At 41.2% G+C, this 21673-nt stretch overlaps 1 protein-coding gene across 4 annotated transcripts in view; it reads right to left on the bottom strand.

The window, feature by feature from the left end:
- Positions 1 to 4793: 4793 nt before the first annotated feature.
- dyrk2 (dual-specificity tyrosine-(Y)-phosphorylation regulated kinase 2) overlaps positions 4794 to 21673 on the bottom strand; it is a 30222-nt gene continuing 13342 nt past the window's right edge. For 2 of the 4 annotated variants that reach the window (XM_004566451.4, XM_076876030.1), the window contains exons 2-7: positions 17302 to 17405; positions 11863 to 12205; positions 11586 to 11749; positions 10623 to 11012; positions 10448 to 10538; positions 4794 to 9844 (exon numbers count right to left, since the gene is read on the bottom strand). In XM_004566451.4, coding sequence (XP_004566508.1) covers positions 9210 to 9844; positions 10448 to 10538; positions 10623 to 11012; positions 11586 to 11749; positions 11863 to 12205; positions 17302 to 17405 — 1727 coding nt within the window. In that variant the 3' untranslated portion in view covers positions 4794 to 9209. Of the gene's footprint in view, positions 9845 to 10447; positions 10539 to 10622; positions 11013 to 11585; positions 11750 to 11862; positions 12206 to 16816; positions 16993 to 17301; positions 17406 to 20600; positions 21267 to 21673 lie in introns of those variants that run through there. The other 2 variants (XM_004566454.6, XM_024805583.2) reach the window with 2 other exon arrangements.

Genomic DNA, 21673 nt, shown 5'->3' on the forward strand with positions numbered 1-21673 from the left:
GAGTAAAAACGTCCTAAATGCATTTAGAGTTTATTTAGAACTACAAATTAAATTTCTTTTAGCAATTATTGGTTTTTTTAATGTCACAATTCCAACCCTGCTCCTTTACCCGGGCTTGGACTGGTAAAAGTGACCCGAAATAGGCACTCTGGTGGAGTTACTTTGTGTGTGTGTTTATAAGTAGTTTTAAACCTTGTGATGCACAAAACAGCAAAAGAGTAAAAGAAGAACTGACTGCGTTACAGCACCCGCTACTTGTTGAGAGTAAAAGCGATACGCACTTTCACGTCTTTTTTTAGCGACTTTTTTCAGAAAAAAACAAACAAAAAGTCGCTAAGGAGTCTGAAAACTCGCTAAATATAGCGACAAAGTCGCTAAGTTGGCAACACTGCGTACACCGAGCTGCAGGTGATGCCTTCAGGGCAAGCCCGGAAATTTAACGATCAGACAAGAACTACGATGCATTCAAAGAACCCTGTACTTCTGAATGCTGTAAATCTTACCAGGGTTACATGAGCATCATTTAAAATGCTACAACCTATCTGAGTATTGTTGCTGACCATGCCCATCCTAAGACCTTTTCTCCCTGGTCTACAGTGGTGAAAAGAAACCTGGAGTTGTTTGATTGATTTTTATTCTGAACACTAAAGAAAATGGTGCTCAGTCAATAAGAAAAATGAGATTTAAGTTATCAGCCTGCTGTCAGTCAGCGAAAAGTCAACCTTTCACATGCTTTAGTTTGTTTTGAGCAGCAACCCCTCCCAGGTGGTGATATAACTGTTTTAAGTTTATCCAGAACGCACGTTAAGTTTTGAATTATGAGGAAACCACTCAAACATCCAGAGTAGACCTTGATTTGAGTCCATTTCAAAGTAAATGAAGAGAAAACCAAGCATCAAAACTTCCACAAAATTTTGATTTCTGGTTGACTTCCACTTGCATTATGGCTTCTCTGAACACCTGCCCTTGAGCCAGGCAGCAGCTGCTCCTGCAGGACTTCTTTGAGCCATTAGCATGTTAGCCTGTTGCTTCAGCTGCTATAATTAGCAGCCATGTCCTTCCTGCTAATCTCCCCCTGCAGCCTTAAACAGAGCACAGCTGCTCCAATCACATGGTTGTACTTCGTTACCATGGCAAACTAATTATCTTGTTAATGACAGGCGAGAAAGAAGAAGTGTCGAAAATAGGAAATGTGTATGCATGGGCGCAGATGTGACAACCTCTGTGTGTGTGTGTGTGTGTGTGTGTGTGTGTGTGTGTGTGTGTGTGTGTGTGTGTGTGTGTGTGTGTGTGTGTGTGTTTAATATCATTATAGGGACAAACATGCTTTCTGGGAACATGGTGATTAACTCAAACTTAACTTTTAAAGAGTCTACATGGGTGTACTGTGAAAGACCTGGAGACGAACCAGCCACGTCCTCAGAATGAACAAGGATGCCATTAGAGAGGTGGGCAAACAAAGACTAGAAAGACCAAAGCAGACAGAGAAAGACAGCTGAAGATGAGATAAAGCCATTGGGTCATATGTGGGCACCTATTGGGAGGCTGGCTAAGGAAACGCCTAATGAGCAACTGGAGTAATGGGTGAAACCAACCTCTGATTTCATTGGGAACTTGCGGAACAGCCAACTGTAAAGACTGAGAACATGACTCTGGGGAGATGAGTTGAAAAGAGGCTCTGTCTATTAGTGGACGTTTTTGAACTTCATTGTGTGTTTCTTCTGATCGTTTGTGGACATTATGTGCACAGCTGGTTAAAAGGATTGGCTCCATAGCCATTTCCTTTGTATAGCTCACTGGGTATAACTAAGCTTTTGTTAGACTTCAAGCATCGATCAGTCAGTATTAACTTGCCAACTACTCTGTACTGCTACTGTCTGGCAGCTTGTTTCAGATTAGAAAGTTCTTAACAAGAAAACCTGTAACAACCAAAAACCAACACATACTGTTACTTGGTGTAAAGAAATATTTCACACTCAAGACATTTTGTGCCCTTTGTTAAATTACAGCCTAACAAAGACATAGTTTCTGTTTGTGCTGCATATTTCCTCGTTCTGTGGAAACGTGTCTTGTGTGTCCCACACCCAGCAGCAGGTTACAGAGTCTAAATGCATCTTTTCTGGAAGCATTTCGACATCAATAATCTGTGTGGTGTAAAAATCCCCAAAAAAGCCTCCAGCTACCAGAGGGCAGGAACAGCTGTGCTTTCAGTGAACATGCCCAGGATTCTGTGAGTCACGAGGGAGGCAACAATGGGAAAAATGTCCAATCTTTACACCTTGTTGGACACGCCCATTGATTGTTACTGGAAAGTTACAGCTCTGTTCATACCAAGAATGCCTTTAAGGTTTTAAAAACTGAGTCTAAAGTGTTCTTGAGACCCAATATTACAAAAAGAAACAAAGGAATCGCTAAGATTTCGATCACGACTCTTTCATAGGAAAAAATCCAAACAGTGCAGCAACCTATTAATGACTCGCCTGGTGTTGTGGATAGATCATCTCAGACTTTGTCATCACATGATGGTGTTTGTCTCCGCCCACCAAGAACTACCATTACTTTCATTATGAACTTTTTTTTGTTAAACACCTGTCCTGTCAGGCAGTTGTAGCAAGCAGAAGCATGTTCTGAATAGTTTGTTGTGCCAAACACATTTGCTTTCCAAAGAGAAGCATTAAAAACAGTCACCCTCTATTGTCCTTAAGCTAATGTGTTTATATTACTCTAAGCTGTGTTGCTAGCTACCAGATAGCATATCATTATTGAGGTTTTGCAGTCATGTGACTACTTACCACACATCAATAATTTTTTTCCACTATTTTGGACATGAAACCGTGTGGAGTTAAGACTCCAAGAGTCCAGTCTGCAACCATCTGGCAACCACTTATTGCTAGAGAAGAAAATACTTTTGATTGCTTTAGTCCAGTGGTCCCCAACCCCCCGGCCGCGAGAGTTGAGGCTCAGGTGTGAAATGTATGGTTTTCAGGGTTTTTATCGTTAACTCTGTTTTCCTGGGTCTTTTCACGTGTGTTATGAATAAATCTTTTTTTCGGTACCGGTACTAGTTTTATTTTGTTGTATTTATCTGCAACACCTTAAAGGCCAGTCCGTGAAAATATTGTCGGGCATAAACCGGTCCGTGGCGCAAAAAAGGTTGGGGACCGCTGCTTTAGTCGACTAATCTGAAAATACTCAGAAACTATTCACTGAGCAGGAGTGAAACTGGAATTGATAACATTTAAAGTAATGCTGAGGATCACATTTTACTTTGAAAAGTAAATTTTCTTCCATACAAATTACAGATGGCCGCTGCGATCGGCATCCAGTCAAAATCTTAATTGTGCAATAAACCAATACAGCCAAAGGTTCTACTATTTTAGGAACTAAAGAACTTGAAGAAGCATGTTGGTTTCATTTTTTCCCCCAGACAAAACAAACAAACAAACAGCCAGTAAATGGTTAATGTTGATTAGTTATCATAGATCCTCTTGTTTAATGTGAATTTGGAGGTTTGACGGGTTTTTATGGAGGTAATTAAGATATTTTGGTCCAACAGAGTAAAACATGAGAAGTACCGTGCTGGTTTTAGGCAACAATAATGGTCATTTTTGAGCTGTCTGATCATTTGTATACTTGAGAATTCAATTAATTATTAATATCAGGTGCATTTTGGATGAAAACTATTACTTTGTGTGAAGGACCTCCAGTAACTACAGGCTCTAAAAATAATTCTGTTCAGTCTCTACAAGGCCACAGCACAGAGGATCTGATGGCTGATATTATGAAGAAGAGGGGTAAATCTTCTCTTAACTTGCTGCTTCTTGGCATCTGTCCTTCACATGGCTCTCATAAGTAAATTTAAATGTAAATAAAGACTTTTTTACACCTGTGACACCTTTACATCCTGTGTGTTCTGTATTCTAACACTTTGTGTTGTCGGCGCTAATCTAAACAGCGCTAATAACGCCGAGCTGGTTGCCATGACAGCGTGCCTCACAGTTTCCTGGCTCCTTGTCGCATGTGATGTTACGTCCTCCTCCTTGAAAACTCTGCATTCATTAATACTTTGGAGACTGTGTTGTCATGGCAACCCCCTTCTAATCGCTCAGCTTCCTCCACAGACTCCTGCAAGTCATTAAGTGTCTGATGGATTTCTACCTGAGATGGAAGAAGAGGAGAAACACTCAAACTCCAAGCTGAATTGTTCTCTGTTTCCAGACTGGAATAAAAAGTTTGTATAATTCTAACTAGCTTGAAATGGATTTATTAGGACCATTCATTCTTTAACACAATATGGACTCTTAGGCAGATGTCTTGCGTTGTCCAGCCTTCTAGAAAGACATTCAATCCTCTTCTTTGCACATTTCTGCCTTTTGTACTATTTTCTGTCACGATGATCCCACATTGGTCCAGTAATGTTGAGGTCCAGGTTCTGGGGAGGCCAATCCAAGACTTTTCCTGCATTGGCAACTCAAATTTGATTCTTACGTGCTTTGTTTCTAGTTTCCATTTCTTACCTCATTTTCCTTTATTACTTTCAGCTGTTTTTTGTTACTCCGGAGTTTCCACTCTACAGAGGCACCGGGGTTGTCAGACAAAGTCTCAGTCTCAGTATGCTTGTGCACCTTGTGGGGTTGTACTACCTTTTAGTTTAACTTCTAAATAACTCTTAGTGTTCTCATGTTTTGTGCCTTTTTTCCATTTTTTGTTTGCAATTTAAAAGTGGGCAGAAAGAGGCACATCTATCCCATTCATTACACTCCGACTCACAAAAAGACAGAAACCTAAAGACGAACAATAAAACTGTTTTATTAATAATAATCCTTTTCTTGCACCACAATAAAATTTAACAAAGGCTCACTAGAAAAGTCAACTTCTGTGTTCTGTACAGTAGATACAGTACGTTGTAAAACTGGCTGCGGCGTGGCACATCAGCGCATTTAACCCCCCCCACCCCAAAAAAACAACTATTATTCAAACACTTTGCACATTATTTACAGATAAGATCCACAATAAAAACCAGCTGGCAAATATCACAGAAATACAGCGCAGCTTCAAGCTATCAGCCGCTAACCTCTGGCTGCAAAGACTCCCGAAGAGAACCTAAATGGCTAATGGGATTGTACATTAACTGGCTAGTGTAGCATTGAGCTAGCAAGATAGCCAGGCTATAGTTGCTGTCCCCTCCAAAATAAAAACAAACAAACAAAAAACCCAACTGGTTGCTACCGGAGGTTATTTAAATCAAACATCATGAGCGTGACTGCAGCCAGTGACAATATTTAGAAAAACAAAAACAAAACAAAGCAATTCATGCTCTTTTGATCTCAATAACAACAGCTGCTTCTCACTCAATCGCCTTTCTGTCCACTTCCCCTTTGCGTTCTTTCATACTTCCTGCCTACCTACCTGCGTGTCTATCTGAGCAGCTAGCTCTGAGCTAGCTTTGTAAAGGAATGCACTTTGGTAGAATCAACCAAATGCCCTGGGTGTTAGTGACAGCGGTTATAATAATAATAATAACTGAGCGATCTGAGGTACGAATATTTAAATTTTAAAAAAAAACAACAACAACAAACCTTTAAAACCACATTAATGCTAATGCTAACAGCTTGCACGAGCACCCTCTGTGTAGAGCTCAACGCTAGCAGGTAAAAATGTGCTACTAGCATTTATTTAGCAATAGGCTAGTGTTAGCATCACTGCAAAGAAAACAAACGTCAGTGCAGCAGCTAGCGGCTGGGCGCTAGCAGTCGAACGGCTAGTGTTAGCTTAGCCCTCTTGTCAGCAGGTGTCACTGGTCTGTACCACAGTGACAGATGGCGACAGTGGGCTGATATGTGTCTATACATTGTGCAGCCATGTTATACATCCCCTGCCCACCCCAAAAATCATCTTATCACACACACACACACACACCTGTGGATGTCGGTACAGGTTAGCTTAAAGCTACTTTGGCTGGTAAGTTGGCATGTTCTGTAATGCAGCAGATAGCAATAACAGGGAAACCATTCACAGGTGGATACAGGTACTGAAATATGGTGGCACTAATTTAGTATTACTACATCGTTTTTTGATTCATTCACAACTCCGGGCCCCATATGGTCTTACCTATGGCAGGAAGTTTGCCATTTATAGTGGGTCAGGACTCAGAGTGACTATACAGAAAGCTATAAATCTGACTTGCTTACAGTCAAAAGTATTAAGAATCAAGAGTAAAACCTCTAAAATGTATCCAGGGCTTGGGATTTGAGCAAAACAGCGGTTTCCTAGATCAAAATGAAAGCCGGACTGATTTTTCACAAGAACACCTCCACAGGGTCAAATGTGGGCGTTTTGGTGTTTGTGTCCACTGTTTGAGCTTTCTGCTGCACTATTGTTTGCTCTGTAAACTGTGCTAAACATGTGTTTGAGTCTCCACTGACCACAAAACCATTGTATCAGATCAGTGAAGACAAGCTGGGGTTTAGAGGTCAAAGGTCACACGGGTTCACAAGGTATCTTTGGGCTTTACTGAAACAAACCAGGAACTGATCAGCATCCAGACTCTAAGCCATTAAATCTCACCATGCTGGTGTGAGTGGCACCAAAGGATACTGACGGACTTCCTGGGAGGTTTTGTTGTTCATTTTTGTTATTGATGCTATGACATCACCTCTTTAAGAGTGTGTGTGTGTGTGTGTGTGTGTGTGTGTGTGTGTGTGTGTGTGAGAGAGAGAGAGAGAGAGAGAGAGACATGGCAATGAGATACTGAAGGCACACAGTTATGACTCTCTGCACTTCATCTCACTGAATTAAAAAAATAAAATAAAACTCAACCAATCAAGTCCTCAGAAAAAAAAACAAACCAACATCAGAGAGGATCCCCCCTTTTATCCTCCTCTTCCTCCTCCAGAAGGGGGACAAAGCTTCCCCTGAGATGGGTGGAGCAGGTAGTGTCTGTTTTTTTTTTTTTGTTTGTTTGTTTTTAAACAAGAGTTCCTTCTGAGCATCATCGTCCACTTCCTGCGTGCTACATTACATCACCAGGCTGATGGTGCACACAGCCAACTGTGGGCCAGCTTTTCTCCTAGTCGTCATCTTCCTAAGTTTTAGAGTGCGTTCAGATACAGCTCTGTGTGTGTGTGTGTGTGTGTGTGTGTGTGTGTGTGTGTGTGTGTGTGTGTGTGTGTGTGTGTGTGTGTGTAAAAGTATGCAGGGTTGAGGGAACAAGCTTTAGAAAAAACCCAAACAAACAAAAAGACCCTTTATACTGCGCACGCGCATACACGCACAAGTACATACATTCAGCTCACACACATTCAAGTATACAGTATAAACTGCACGTAATACATAGATTAGATTAATAAATATTAACGTGTCGCAAATAAATAAAATCATCTCCCGTCCCATTATAAATTTTTCAATAATTAACTCTGATCCGTGTATCAGCAAATGTACTTCTTTTTGGATCTATATAATCAATAATCATTAAATTAATCTGTAATTTTACTGCGTCATTCAGGGCCAGATGCAGTGGCTCACTATGCTTAGGTCCCATTGGTATTCACCTTTAATCGCTCACTGACTGCCGCAAGTTTTAAAAAAAAAAGAAGAAAAAAAAAAGAAAAGGCTGAACTTTAGATGTTATTGCTCGATCCATTCTGACGTAGATGCTCCTTAACTATTCTTTGTTACTTTTTTAAAAGGGTATTCACTACATATCATGCTCCAAATGGCTCTAAAGGCTGTGGTTTAAAACAACCTCGCCATACTTTGAGAAAAACCAAATGGAGGAGCTTAGTAAACCTATGGTACTTTGAAAATCAAAGTTGCTTACACTCATTTTGTTGCACATGAGGATTTGTGTACAAGTTAATTTTAGATAAACTTTTTTTTCCTGGGCTCAGGTGATACGTCTACCGCGTAACGGTCAACAATCATCTTTTATTTTCTCTATACAATGACAAATTATTATTAAATACTATTTAAAATGGCTATTTAAGAAAATTCTTCACTGTCCCCTTTGGTTTACAACATTAAATGTATTTTTTTTTAATCCATGCTCTTTGCTGTGAGGTTTATAATGTTACTATTAAACCAGCTCCTCTCCCTCAAACCCCATTTCGTGCCCTCAGTGCTCAGTTTTGATTCATTACAAAAGGAAAAAACTGGTACTTGTTTACTTCAAACCTTCTTTTCAGGCATTATTTTATCCCCATCAAAAAACAAAGTGTAGATATTAAAAATCTTTTTCATTCTGTCTGTGCTTCGTAAGGCTGGGCAGTGAAGAGCTAACGAGCTATGGCTAAAAACCGGCTAAGGCTAGCCGCCAGACTGCCAAAAAAGGCAAACGTGGAGCCAGCTATAGCTAGCTGACAGATTTAAAATTTGTTAAGCTAACTGCTAGCCAGTCAAAAGGTAAATAGCTAGCAAAGGGACAGCTAAGAAACATGTAGCTGTCCAACAACAAACAGTGCCAGCTAGCAGTTAGCCAGCTGACAGGCACTATGCTAGCACGGTAAAAAAAAGGCTAGCTACACTGTAAAACAAAAGCTAACTAACAAAGTTAGCTACCTAGCAGGGAGTGGGTTCTGCTGGGCTTTTAACAAACACCACCAATCTACCCCTAACTAAAACCCAACAAACTTTTTTTTCCACTCTGACATAAAACAAAGACTAGAAAGCTAATCACTGCACAACTATACCTTTAGAATTAAAAGGATATATCAAACTTAACTGTCAGTTAACCTCATAAACCTCCTTCATAAGGCCCTACACTGTGTTTGGATATAACCTTGTAAGACTGAAGCTGTTAAATTGATTAATCAAACCAGCTAAAAAGATTCTGTACTAAAAACGCTTTAAAAACAGCCTTGTTCCCCCGTCAGCACCATGTTGTTGATGTGTTTGTGAGTTTGGAGCTACAGAGCGGTATAGTGAGTTCTGATTGTCTGAGTGGCGCTGCAGTCGGGTCCAAACAATGTGCGGTTACTTCGTGTCTCACTGCTCAAAATGTAAAACTGAGGATTTGAGGCATTCCTGAACGCAAGCAAGTTCATCTAACTGGGTTTTGTGCGGCGGAGTAGCCAATCCGCACATTTCCATGCCGTGTTTATTCTGAATGCACCCCAACAACGCTGAAAAACCAAACGTTTGTCAAACTGGACGAAACCATTTTATTCGGCTGGTTTGCCATCCTCCCTGCAGCGAGTGGGGTGCATTCACTCTCAGCTGACCAGTTTGGGCAGCACTGTCCTCGGCTGGATGTTTCCGTTGGCGTCCGTGATAGCTGCTAAGTTAGTCCTGGTTTTTGAGGAGGATGACGTGGTGGTGAGCTTTGAGATGGAGGTGATGGCGCCATCAGTAGTGGTCGTGCCACGTTTGGACGATGAGGTCTTTTCTCCAGCCGTGGTTCCTGACGGAGGCTTTGGAAGCCGCCTCCTCAGCCACGGGTGCCGAAGCGCATGACTGGGCGTGATCCTGAGTGCCGGGTCCCACTCTAGACACTGTTTGAGGAAGTCGATGAAGTGCACGTCATCGCAGCCCTTCAGCGCCGTGCTCCAGTCCTTACTGCCCGGGGGGCCGCGCATTTTTCCCCGCCGCGAGCGCCCGCTGTTCAGCACTGTGGTGCCATCGGGTAGCGTGGTCACGGTGCAGTACCGTGGGTAGCCTTTTGATGACACAAAGTTTTTCGCTCTCTTGGAGCCGTCAAGGAGCTTCTGAGTGGGCATTCCCAGGAGTTCGATGATGCAGGCAAGCTGGTCAGCTTCATCTTCGCCCGGCAGCAGGGGGTAACCAGTGAGCAGTTCGGCAAGGATACAGCCCAGAGACCACATGTCGATGGGCATCCCATACCTGGAGCCTGGAAGAGAAGAAAGAGGGTCACCATCAAATCCAGCCTGTGTCATTATTGGCTAGTCGGTCAAACAAAAAGTAAAGCAGTCACATTCAGGAAGTCCAAAGACCGTTTCCTGCGATGAACTGCTTTCAAGAGTTTCCTGAAACATCAGAATGCAAGTAATAATAACTATATCTATTATTAAATTGCAAAGATAACTTGATGCACATTAATTTTAAAGGGAAACGTTCGTTGTTGGTTTTTTTTGTTTTTTTAAGTCGCTGGTTGGTTCTCATTTAAAGTCAGAATAACAAGCTTTTATTCTGTACATTATCTTAAAAGTGAAAAAAAAAAAAACCTCTGCTGTCAGAGCTCAAAAGCGATGACTAGTTTGGTTAAAAACCTTTTTTTAAAAATTAAATACGTAATTTTATATATATTTTATTACTATTTATTTAAAATGTTTAAATCAGTTTCCCTAAATTCAGTCTTCTTCTATATTTTTAATATTATTTTTTATTTAATGGCTTTTATTCCTTTATTGAGTAACTTATAACGTGCCAGTTTATTTTGTCTTCCATATGCGAAAGGAAACGCTGCTCTCAGTTTTCTCAGTGTTTTTCTTACCCAGAATAACCTCCGGTGCTCTGTAGAACCTGGACTGGATGTAGGTGTAAACCCTCTGATGTTCATAACAGCTGGAACCAAAGTCTATGACCTGAGGAGAGAAAGAGAAGCAGTTTGAAAGGGTCTGTGAAGTGAAGAAAGGGGATTTTCCTCTGATTTGTTTACAGCAGCTGACCTTGATGCCGCTGCGTCCCTGCTGCTTCAGTAAAATGTTCTCGGGCTTGAGATCGCAGTGGATGATGCGATTCTTGTGCAGTGCATCCAGACACTGTAGGATGGAGTGGGCAAACTTCCTGACCAGCGGGAGGCTGAAGCCCTGAAACTTGTTCTTCTTGATGAGCTCGTACAGGTTCATGCTGAGGAGCTCGAAGGTCATGCAGATGTGGTTTCGGAAGGTGAAGTTCTCCAGCATGTGAATGACGTTCATGCTCGAATCCTTGTCCTGCTTCTTCAGGTGCTCCAGGATGCGGATCTCCTCCGCTGCCTGCCGGTGGAAGCGCTTCTCGTTGCGGACCATTTTCAGAGCCACATGTGTCTGAGTCTTGTGGTCAAAGGCCTTCACCACCTGCAGGAGGAAAAGGAAGAGCATGACGCCGTCATTAATCTTAGATTAGATATTCTTGATGTCAAAAAACAAAAAAACAAACAAAAAAAAAACAAAAAAAAAAAAACCCCAAAAAACCCCCACCAACTAAAGTCTCGGAATAGAGTATGCAAAGATATTTTTAATATTCATAGTTTTCCTGGTTCTATTCTACAACTGTTATTTCTCTATTAAAAAATTCATCTTAAAATTAAACATGAAGACTCATAACCTGATAACTAAAAGCTCCTTTTGTCGTGGCATTCCTTTATAAAGCAAACAAAGCTCAGCTGCTAAGCTGTGTAATAACCATCTCTACTGTCTTTGCTACAAACTACAACATCATCTGGAATCTTCTGCAGGCATTAAGGTTAAAAATTATTACCACAAAGACGCTAAAACTTGTCATCACTCTTAAAAAGTCAGGAACTAAACATAACCGCAAATAAAATTTAATAAAAAGTCAACAAAAATAATCTTAAAGAAAAAAAAAAAAGGAAAAAAAATTCAGAGACTAAAAAAAACAGGAAATTAGGGGGGGGTCAGCAGTCATACCTGTCCAAAGCTGCCCTTGCCGATGACCTTCAAGACTTCATAGCGATATGCGATGTGGTCATGTGGTACATGGATGTAAGACCCCTGATCATCGTCATAGCCCCCGTTGTTGGCTCCACCGAGGACCCCCTGCCTCTTCTTGGCATTCTGGCCAACAAAATACACTGAGGAGGAAGCAGATGATTGATCAGTTATTGGTGGTTCTCTCCTGTCAATACACCCGACCTCTAATCAATCAGAACGACCATCTGCAGGCGGAGTGGTTAGGGACACTCACCCTCGGGATAGCTGAACATCTCGTGTTGCTCGAATGACGAAATTTTGGACATGAACTGCTTCATGGCCTGCTCCGGGGTCATGGGGTTGACCTTCGGCTTGCTGTCCGTCGACTTGTTGGAGGCTGCGCTGCTCTGGCGGTGGTGGTGGGCAGGCTCTGACGTCGAGGTCTGCCGGTCTGGCAGCGGCAAGCCAGGTCGGGACGAGCTGATTGGAGCCAGCCCATTGGGCTGGGAGGTCAGCACCGGGCGTTTGTTGGTGTTCTCCTCATAGAGCTGAGTGACATGGCCCTGCGACTGCGATGACAGCTGGACGGCATCCGACATCGCAACTTTAGAGCCTCCCTGACCGAAAACAGAGGGAAATATTGGCTAAAAATAAGAGAGAGTCCTCTGCAAGTTGAGCCGAGGAAACCGAGGTTTATTTAAAAACAGTAACTAGCAGGTGGCCACTTTATGACCACTTATGTCGTCTTTGGTTTAAGTTTAGATTCTGGGACTTTATTTTTCTCCTTTTAATTATTCATTTTCTGATGCGTGTCATCCAAATATGGACCTGGACGTGCGCTCTCAGAGAAACGTGGATAATTAACACCCAGAAATGAGTGAATTAGACAAAAACTATTCCCGGAAAGATGAACTGTGTCCGGGAAATTATCCCCCTCTGATTAACAGGCGCCTCCGTCTCCGTCTCATTGTCTCCCTTTGTCTCCTGCTCACTGAGTCACTCCCCGTTGCTGTGGTGACCAGCACACCTGGGTCCTTTCAGATAACAGAGGTGCTTTCTCACACTCACACACACACACACACACACACACACGGCAGAGCGGCTTGGTTCAAAGACCTGGTGCTTAACACAAAAACACAGTAAGTGTGTGTTCTCGTGACCCGGCAGCTGAGGACACGGTGGCACAAACATGAGGATGAAAATCAGGAGATGAAACACTCACACAAACAGGTTTGTGTGTGTGTCTCAGCAGCTACAGTGACATATAAGATGACATGTGGCTCTGCTGACTCCTCCCTTACCTGACTACACCTCGACTCAGTCAGCCAAATGTTGCTTCTTTCCTTCAAGGATTTCCATTATTCATTAATCTGCAGATTATTTATTTTTATTATTAAACATACATAAAAAAGCTAGGTGTAATATTTCCATGTTTTTAAATGGTTTTATATAAGAGGGCTGGGAAATGAGTTCTTTCAGGTGAAAGGTTAGCCACTGGACACCCATCTTGAATTGTGTCCAGGTACATATTCAGGCAGTTATTTTGAAGAATAATCAACATTTCTGTTCATTTCAATCGTTACTGAGAAATAAAAACTGCCGGTACAGAATTATCAGTCAACTGTGATTAAAGAATTTGCCCCAATATAAGATTTTATTTCTTCCAGGGTTCACTTGTCGTTAGGTTGCCCTCATTAATATAATGCAATAAAATTCTTAATGTTTTTATATGCTGAGCTCTAATTTTATTTATTTTTTCTTTTGTGTACCATATTTTTCAGACCATAAGGCACACTGTATTTAAGGCACACTAATGCAGGTAAATTACTTGAGGCTGGAAGATCAGTTTCTGACAATTAATATTTGCTCCTTGATTAAACATGTGACTTTTTCCAAGTGATAAGAAGCCTCCGATTTGCCGTCCTGGACATCAATGTTAATGTCTGGTAAGAGATTCCACTGACGTGCCACAGGAAACGTCATTATCGTGTACAAAAGTGGCGATAAAATAAACAGAGCAAATAAATGATGCATTATTTCTTTTATAGCATTAGTCTTGTGTGTGCGTGTGTCTGCTCTTCACACCAGCCTATAAACCATTTAGCTGTTTAAAGCATCCTGGCACAGGAGGCTATTATTAGCCATGTGGCTGCAGCAGGCTGGTGCACAGAAGTGCTGCTTCTTGGCGCTAACAGTATGCTAACACGCCAACACCGACAGATGACTTCACCAGCTTATTTCTCCCAACGATGAGCCAAGATGAACGGGACAAAACCCTGAGCTGCAGAATCTGAATCAAACTCAAAAAATCACGACCTGCACGAAGCTGCTGACCACAAAGGTCTGAGCAGAACATCTGCCGCTAATCTGTTCATCACTTTTTCTGTTATTCACCTGCTGATGACTATCAGAATAAAACCATGTACCTGAGGCACACTAGCAGACTTAATGTTTATAATTAAACTGGATCAGATTCACATTCTTCTTGGTAACAGCTTCACAGTTACAGTATTTATTTTAAAGTAGGCATTGGTGTAGGGCTGGGCGATATGGCCTAAAATTCATATTGCGATATAATTTGAAGCACGTGCGGTAACGATATATATCACGATATATTATTTTCTTCTGTATAACATATTTTCCACACTATAAGGCACACTTAAAATCCTTTAATTTCCTCAAAAATCGAGAGTGTGCCTTATGTATGAATGCTGGTTGTGCTTACTGATCTCGAACTGATTTTGGCGTGCAGAAATCTGTTAAAAAATGTTTTAGTACAACTTTGGTAAGCCGCACTGCTTGATGGATTGTCAGAGCATTACGGCTGCCGTAGTGAGGAGCTTCGCAGAGCAATCTGGGTCCAAAACTCCGTCCACTTCAGGTCCCAAAGCCAAACGAACACTAAGAGTTAAAAACGGTCTAAATTCTTTCATCTTTAATTAAATCATCAACGTTGCTGCTTTATCGGGTGTAACAATTAAGTTTTACATCCATGAAAACAGAATTTATTAAATTTAACGGAGTTAGAAGTTAACAGGAAGTTAGCTCGCTAGTTTCCACCTAAACATCTCATACCATGTTCTGACTGAGAGATTTTTGAAACTAATTAAAACGTACAGCTCTGCTACCACTTCCGACATAAATGAAGACAGAAAACTAAACAGCAGTGGCGTTTGCAGGGTTACTGAAGTTGGACTACCTGGTATATAATGTTGTGCTACGTGATTGCTAGCGACACAGCTATGTTAGCATAACATTAGCACAGTGAAGCTGGAGGATGAACGCTAACTTTTTTCCCCCACTCAATAAAAGTTAACGTGACAGATTCTGGTGGTCAGGGACAAATGCAATCGCATAGCAGAATGCTATACACGGGCCAAACTTCAGTCAGGAGAACAACTGAGATTATTCATCCACAATACGAGGTTAGTTATTAATATACTGCAACAACGCGGGAATAGAACAGCTGCGAGAGAATTCAACATTAATGAATCAATGTTACGGAAGTGGAGGAAGCGCAGTTTTTGGCTTTCCCCATATTTCAAAAGTGCTTCATCTCTTTACTATGACTGTCGCCCGCCATAATTTGCAGATGATAATGGTTTTAGCCGCGGTGTCACTACCCGATCCGTACCGGAAACCCGATCGGTACCCCGCATGCGCAAATCTTACGTCACTTCCTCTCTTTGCCAACATTGCGACATTCAATATATTTGAATGATACTGTTATCGCCCAGTTAGCTCCTAGCATTTCTCAACAGCTCTGCCTCCTTTTCGACTGCCCGGGACATTTAAACAATGGATAATCCGTATACAAAGAAATTCATGCTTTTCTCCTCAACAGAGAGCGTTCCCCGATTGAGCAACAGCGCCGTAAAATAAGAAGAATGGCGCCTAATTACAGAGTTAATAATGCAGACTTTGTAATATCTCACGTGTAGATTCATCAGCCAGATGAAGTGTTTACTGACAATTGACAGTGATAGCGGACATCATCATCACTATTCCAACAATCCTCTCCTCACAGACAAGCATAAACACACTCGACTATCACTAAATCAGATTTAACACACGTTTGTAATGACGATAATTCAGTTTATAATAGGGTTTATTCGCTCGGTCAGCAGGTGGCGGTATCCTCGTACACTGGGGAGTAAACTGCCATTAAACGAATAGAAGAAGAAGAAAACATCTGCACATGCGCGGTACGGATCGGGTAGACCCGATTTGTACGGTCAGACTTTACACATGCGCAGTAAGGATCGGAGAGTCCTGATCCGTAACTTTCTTTTTATTTTTCGTTTTTGTCTACATTGTACTGAAATGCTTCATTATTGCAAACATTTTAAGATATACTTGTTATTCTTAACATTTTAACAGATACTCTGACTCATAACTATCGTAAAACGCTACGACCGGAAGTAGAAACCTTTCACGCATGCGGGGTACCGATCGGGTTTCTGGTACGGATCGGGTGGTGACACGCTGCGATGCTTTCGACCAAAACAGGCACAGCTTGATGACATCATCAACATGCGCGATAGAGATTTTGACTATAACGCTCTATCGTTAGCCAAATTTATATCGTTTCTATCGTATATCGTTTATGTCGCCCACCCCTACATTGGTGTAGTTCATCCACTTCCTTTAATCTCCTGATTGGCAGCCTCCCACAAACAGAAGATCTGAACAGCAGGAGGAGAGTGGAGCTTCTATTCAGCTCAGCAGACTGCTCAATTTTAATTTTCATGTGTATTGTAAGGTAAAGAACCCCAATGGTCAGGTGACTGCCTGTGAGCAAGCACTCTGTGATGGTGGAAAGGAAGAACTCCCTATTAACAGGAAGACACTGTTGGAGGGGAAGCCATCAACCCCGATTTGTTGAGAGCGGAAAGAGAATAGGGAAGAAAAAAAAAAAAAAAAAGGAGAACCACACAGTAAAAGAGGATATAAACTAGTCTGAGGTACTCAAATGACCTTATTAGTGACATTCCCTATTCGTGACATCACACAGAGCCAAGAGCAGATAAACAAATATAAAATAATTGCCCTTTAGGGATAAATAATGACTTTCTGATTCTGATAGAGCGATCTGAATGACTTCTGCATGCTACCATCGTTGTTCAAAACCTTGTTAGGCAGCTTTTTTTCAACTTTTTCTATCATCATTATTATCCTGCCCTTGCTCTGTGGTTCATCCTCTGTGCTGATAGACTACCGAGTCTCACCTGCGTTCACATAAAGCCAATTAGGGCGGCGCATGGCTTGCTCTCTCCCCTCGCTCCCTGACAGCCTGCTGCGTGCAGGGTTCATAGTCTTTTTCTTCTTCCGTTTGTTTTACCAGGCGGCTCTTTGAAAGCTTTTGTATAATAAGGGCTTCCTAGAACTGCAGCAACACTGTCACCTCAAACATTAAAAGTAGGTAAAGCATAATTGGCCTAGTTGGAAGAAAAATTTTGTATTTTGGTAAAAGAAAACACAGTTTGAGTACTAATTTCATCAAAGCACATTTACACAGTTTGTGAATTTTGGTTAAACCTAAATGAGCAAACTACTCACAGTTCATCTAAGTTTTAAAGATTCTGAGATCAAGAGGAAGAAGTCCAGATACTTAGGCATGATATCCGCTTTATGCTCTTCACATGTGTTATTTTGAACACAACAATGACAAAGAAGTGAAAATAATAAATGATAAAGCAGTGTGCAGCCATACCGTCAAATGATGGTGGTTACTGTTGCGAAGTGGGGGCAGGGCGGCAGGCGACGTGGCCTGAGAGCCGTTGTGACCGGGAGAGTAGACCGGCTCACCCGTTTTGCCTGAAAGAGTGAGAAAAGATGATTATATGACAGCTTTGTTATTGTCATGTGTGTTTTAATGCCTTTTACATCATAAAGACCAATGCCTGTGTTTCAACTAGTCCTGCTTGGACAACAAACAAACAAACAAAAAAAAAAAAAAAAAAAAAAAAAAGAAAAGAAAAAGAAAAGAAAATGCTTGGAAAAAAAAAAAAAGTTTCTTAATTTGAGTGTTTTAGCCTCAGGAGGAAGCCAAGATGGATTTTTTTTAAGTCATAGATGGGAAACCTGACGAGTTACACAACCTTTATTGGGCAGTATCACGAAAATGAAGACTAAAACTGTGGTTTTAAGAGGTTTTAGACCAACTCAGCACTGTGCTGTCTACGAAGATAAAATGAGCTGAATTCACACCATGGTGGAGGAATGGGAAGAATGGAAAAACCTCCAGTTATTCCAGCAGCACAGGAGCTACAGTTATTAACTAAATATCTTGAAACAATATCTGTAAACATTCTACAGACGCAGCTTCACATATGTGAAGATCTGCTGATTTTTATGCAGTTTTTGCAAGAAAAGTTAATCTGTAACTTTTCTTGCAAAAAACTGTCATAAAAATATCACCATTTACTTACTTATTTTTAAATCTGAATTAGCTTAGTATATCATTTTCAATTTTTACCTACTTAGACATGCTGATAAAACTGATAAAACTCAAACAGCTTAATGCCCCAGTTCTCAATTTTAAAGAAAGTTATCTGCATTTGATAAGAGCTGTACGAATAAACTTAACTCTTAATCTTCTTTTTTATTTCCTGGAACAAGAGAAATCTGACTCCACAGCTTTTTTCTGTGATGCTGTAGTCTTTGACCTTGTGTACATTTCCTGTTTGTATTGTACCATCTAATCACTGCACCAAAAACCCTTTTCACGCTGCCACAAGGTAACAAAGATGATGTTCTTCTGGTTTTTGCAGTTGAATTGCTGCGAGTAAACTGCTTCTAACATTTATTTTTATTTAATTGTTATCCAATTAGCTAATCACACAGCAGCACCCCAAAGCACTCAGACATGGTCAAGATGACCTGCTGAACTTCAATCAGGAAAGCAGTATTTACTCAAATAACCACTCGTTACAACCAAGGTATACAGAAGAGCATCTCTGAATGCAAAACACGTTGAAACTCGCAGCAGATGAGCTGCGGCAGCAGACCAGCTGCGGCAGCAGACCAGCAGATCTTTCGCATCCATTTCTTTAGATCCTGGGATGATTTGTTGCTTTTTGAGATCTTTTAGGCTACTTCACTTTATCATACAGGTTCTATTTAAGCAATTTAATAATTCAACAGATCTGGCAGAAATCAGACAATAAAAGTTAATTTATGACTTAGAGGGGGTAATTACTTTTTCACATGAGATGAGTTAGCTTTGGATATGTTTTTTTTTTCTTAATGAATGAAATAATCATTTAAAAACTGCATTTTGTATAGCGATCGAAAATGTGGCGTCATTTCCAGGGTAAAACCGCAAAGGATTGTGGGTACAAGTGGCTAGCGCGCACAGGCTTTTACAAGACAGCAGTCACACCGAGATAAACAGACACAAAAAATGGCAAGAAGCTGTTGTATTATTAACTGCTATAGCCAGTCGCATGACAGCCACTGGAAGCCAACGGGTAAAGCAATTTGGTTTTTATCGGATTCCTTCGTGGAAGAAAAATTGTTCAAGTCATGTTTCCGAAGTCACGAAGAGGCAACGGAGGGCTTGGATTGCGGGGTAAATCCCGAAATGCACGGTGGTACAAGAAATCCCTTTCACTGGAAAAAGCGACTGTCGCTGCCCCCTCTCTCTTCCAGTACTCCAGAGCGAAGATAGCCTTTTCGTCAAGTCTGTCTTTGTACGGACCTGCCGTGTTCTCCTTTCATTTTGTACATAACTGTTTTCAGAGCAAATAAAATGCAGGTAGGGATTAAAACCGCAGAATTAACGGTTACTGGTGCTGGAAATGCTATTTTTGTCCAAGATTAATTTGGTACCCGAAACATGTAAAGGTGACGAATGTGTAAAAACTTTGTGTTGACACATACACAAACATACACATGTGCCAAAAATAAACCTGTGGGAAACACTGCAGTCTGTACAGTACCATGTAAATACAGCATAAGAAAGCTTGAAGTGGCTGAAAGCTTAGCTACCAGTCCGCATGTAAACAGCTCATTGACCGTCCTGCTAAATGCCTTCAAATAGCTCTGGACTGGACTGACCCAAAGCAATCCTGTTCATTCTGGAGTCAGTCCTATAGAGTCTAAGGAGGATGAAGGTTTTAATTTAGCCTCGTAATCTCCAACACAGTGCCTACCTCTCTGCCTCTCCCTCTGCAGCTTCACCTTCTTTAATAGCAACATGACGACAGCAACACGATGCACGGGTCAGAGGTCACAGTGTCTTCTTAACTGAAGAGCCAAAAGTTTAAACAGCCGCTGGGTGATAAAGCATGTTGGACTTTAAACAAGACACTTATCAGCTTTTGCCGCTGTCAATGGTTCACGGCCCGACTCAGAGTGACGACGTGAAAAAGGAGAAGCAGGAAATCAAAACTCAGCAACCAGCAGAGTCTGTTAACTTAAGAACTGCCTCTGAGGGAGCAAAGCAGTCACTTTCACATCACTTTTAAAGGGGAACCAGTGATATAAACAAGAGCAGGCCAAACATTACCACATACTGATTGCACAGGGTTAATACGCAGATTTCAAACAGCTCTGACCTGAACCCCCGAAAACGGTGACAGGACTCCAAGGAGTTTAAAGGGAAAAGGTGTCTAACAACAGTCAAAGTTTTCAAGTCTTCTCTGCCACTTTGGGTCGTTCACGGGAAACGTAACTAATAAATGAAAACATAAAGCAACAAAGAGAAGTTCAGTGGCTGACTCTTCTCGCCTCCACACAGCCAATCAGGACTTTACGCTGTGAGCTTCAGATTGTGTTTCAGGAGGTTATAGACACAAATGCCTGCAGCACAGATGGACGTGGTACAGGATACTTCCATGTGCTACCTGGGAAATATCACATGTAGATGCTCAACTTTCTCAGGATAAAATATTTTTAAAGCCTCATTCTGAAGTAAAATCAGCATTTATCAGATTTCACAAGTAAAGTTGGTTTCAACAAAAACAGCCCAAACTCTGTTTTAGATGGCTGATCAGTAAGCTAACCCACCCATTATGTTGAGTCGTGCCTGTGAGCTTATTTCTGTAATAATTCAATCATCGGTGAATCAGAAAGCTCCAGATCATTAAAATATTTTCCGAACAGCTGGAAATGAAAATCAGAATCTTCCGCTGGCTCGTCATGGAAACAATAAATGGATAAACAAAGAGGACCCTTGCAGGCCACCGTCCGGTGACTTTATGTGTCGGTGCAAGTTGAAGCAGGCAGATGGACCGTACTGCTGCTCTCCGCCTCTAATCCAAACTTAATCCCGCTAATGAGGATGACATGGAGGGTGAGGCAAAACCACATCGGCAAGCCCACAAGGCATGACGCAGGACGCCGAACAACTGCATGATGAAGTCGGAGACTGTGGACTAATTTTTGTTAGTCCAAAACTAAAACTTTTATGTCACACTGGGATTTTAAAAAGCCGCCATTTTTGCCTATTTGATTACATTTTATTGGAAAAAACTTTTAATCAGTTAGCCAGAAACACTGTAGTCAGATCAGGGCTCTAGACTAACTTTTTGCCACAGTTGCACTGTTGCGCCCAACTTTTTTTTTTTCCCCCCTTTCTTAGGTGCACCAGCACAAAAGTTAGGTGCAAACAAATTTTTCATCCGCATCGCTTAACACCGCAGCTTTACACATTCCTTTTTTTTTTTTTTTTTTTTTTTTTTTTTAAATTGCTGTCCATACAGAGAATATTGATTTCTAAATGATTAATAATCTTGTCAACTAGGGCTGCCACAAATTATTATTTTGATAGTTGATTAGTCACCAATTATTTTTGCACTTAGTCGACTAATCAGATCATGCATCCATTGGACATAAAACGTACAGCTTATTGCACCAGCATGCATCTGCTCTTATATAACTATCATTAGTTTACAGCTTTAAGTGTTTAAGGTATGTGCTAACTAAAAATAAAGACAAGATGATGGTTTATTAAATTTTAATGACAACTGCAGATTGTTTCGGTGGAGTTTAATAAACTCAGCCGTCTGCTCCTTGCTATCTAAAATATAACTGGACAATGGGAAAGAGCTGGATGAAGAAATCACTGAGAAGGTGTGGTA

This window comes from Maylandia zebra, linkage group LG17, assembly GCF_041146795.1.
Source record: "Maylandia zebra isolate NMK-2024a linkage group LG17, Mzebra_GT3a, whole genome shotgun sequence".
NCBI lineage: Eukaryota > Metazoa > Chordata > Actinopteri > Cichliformes > Cichlidae > Maylandia > Maylandia zebra.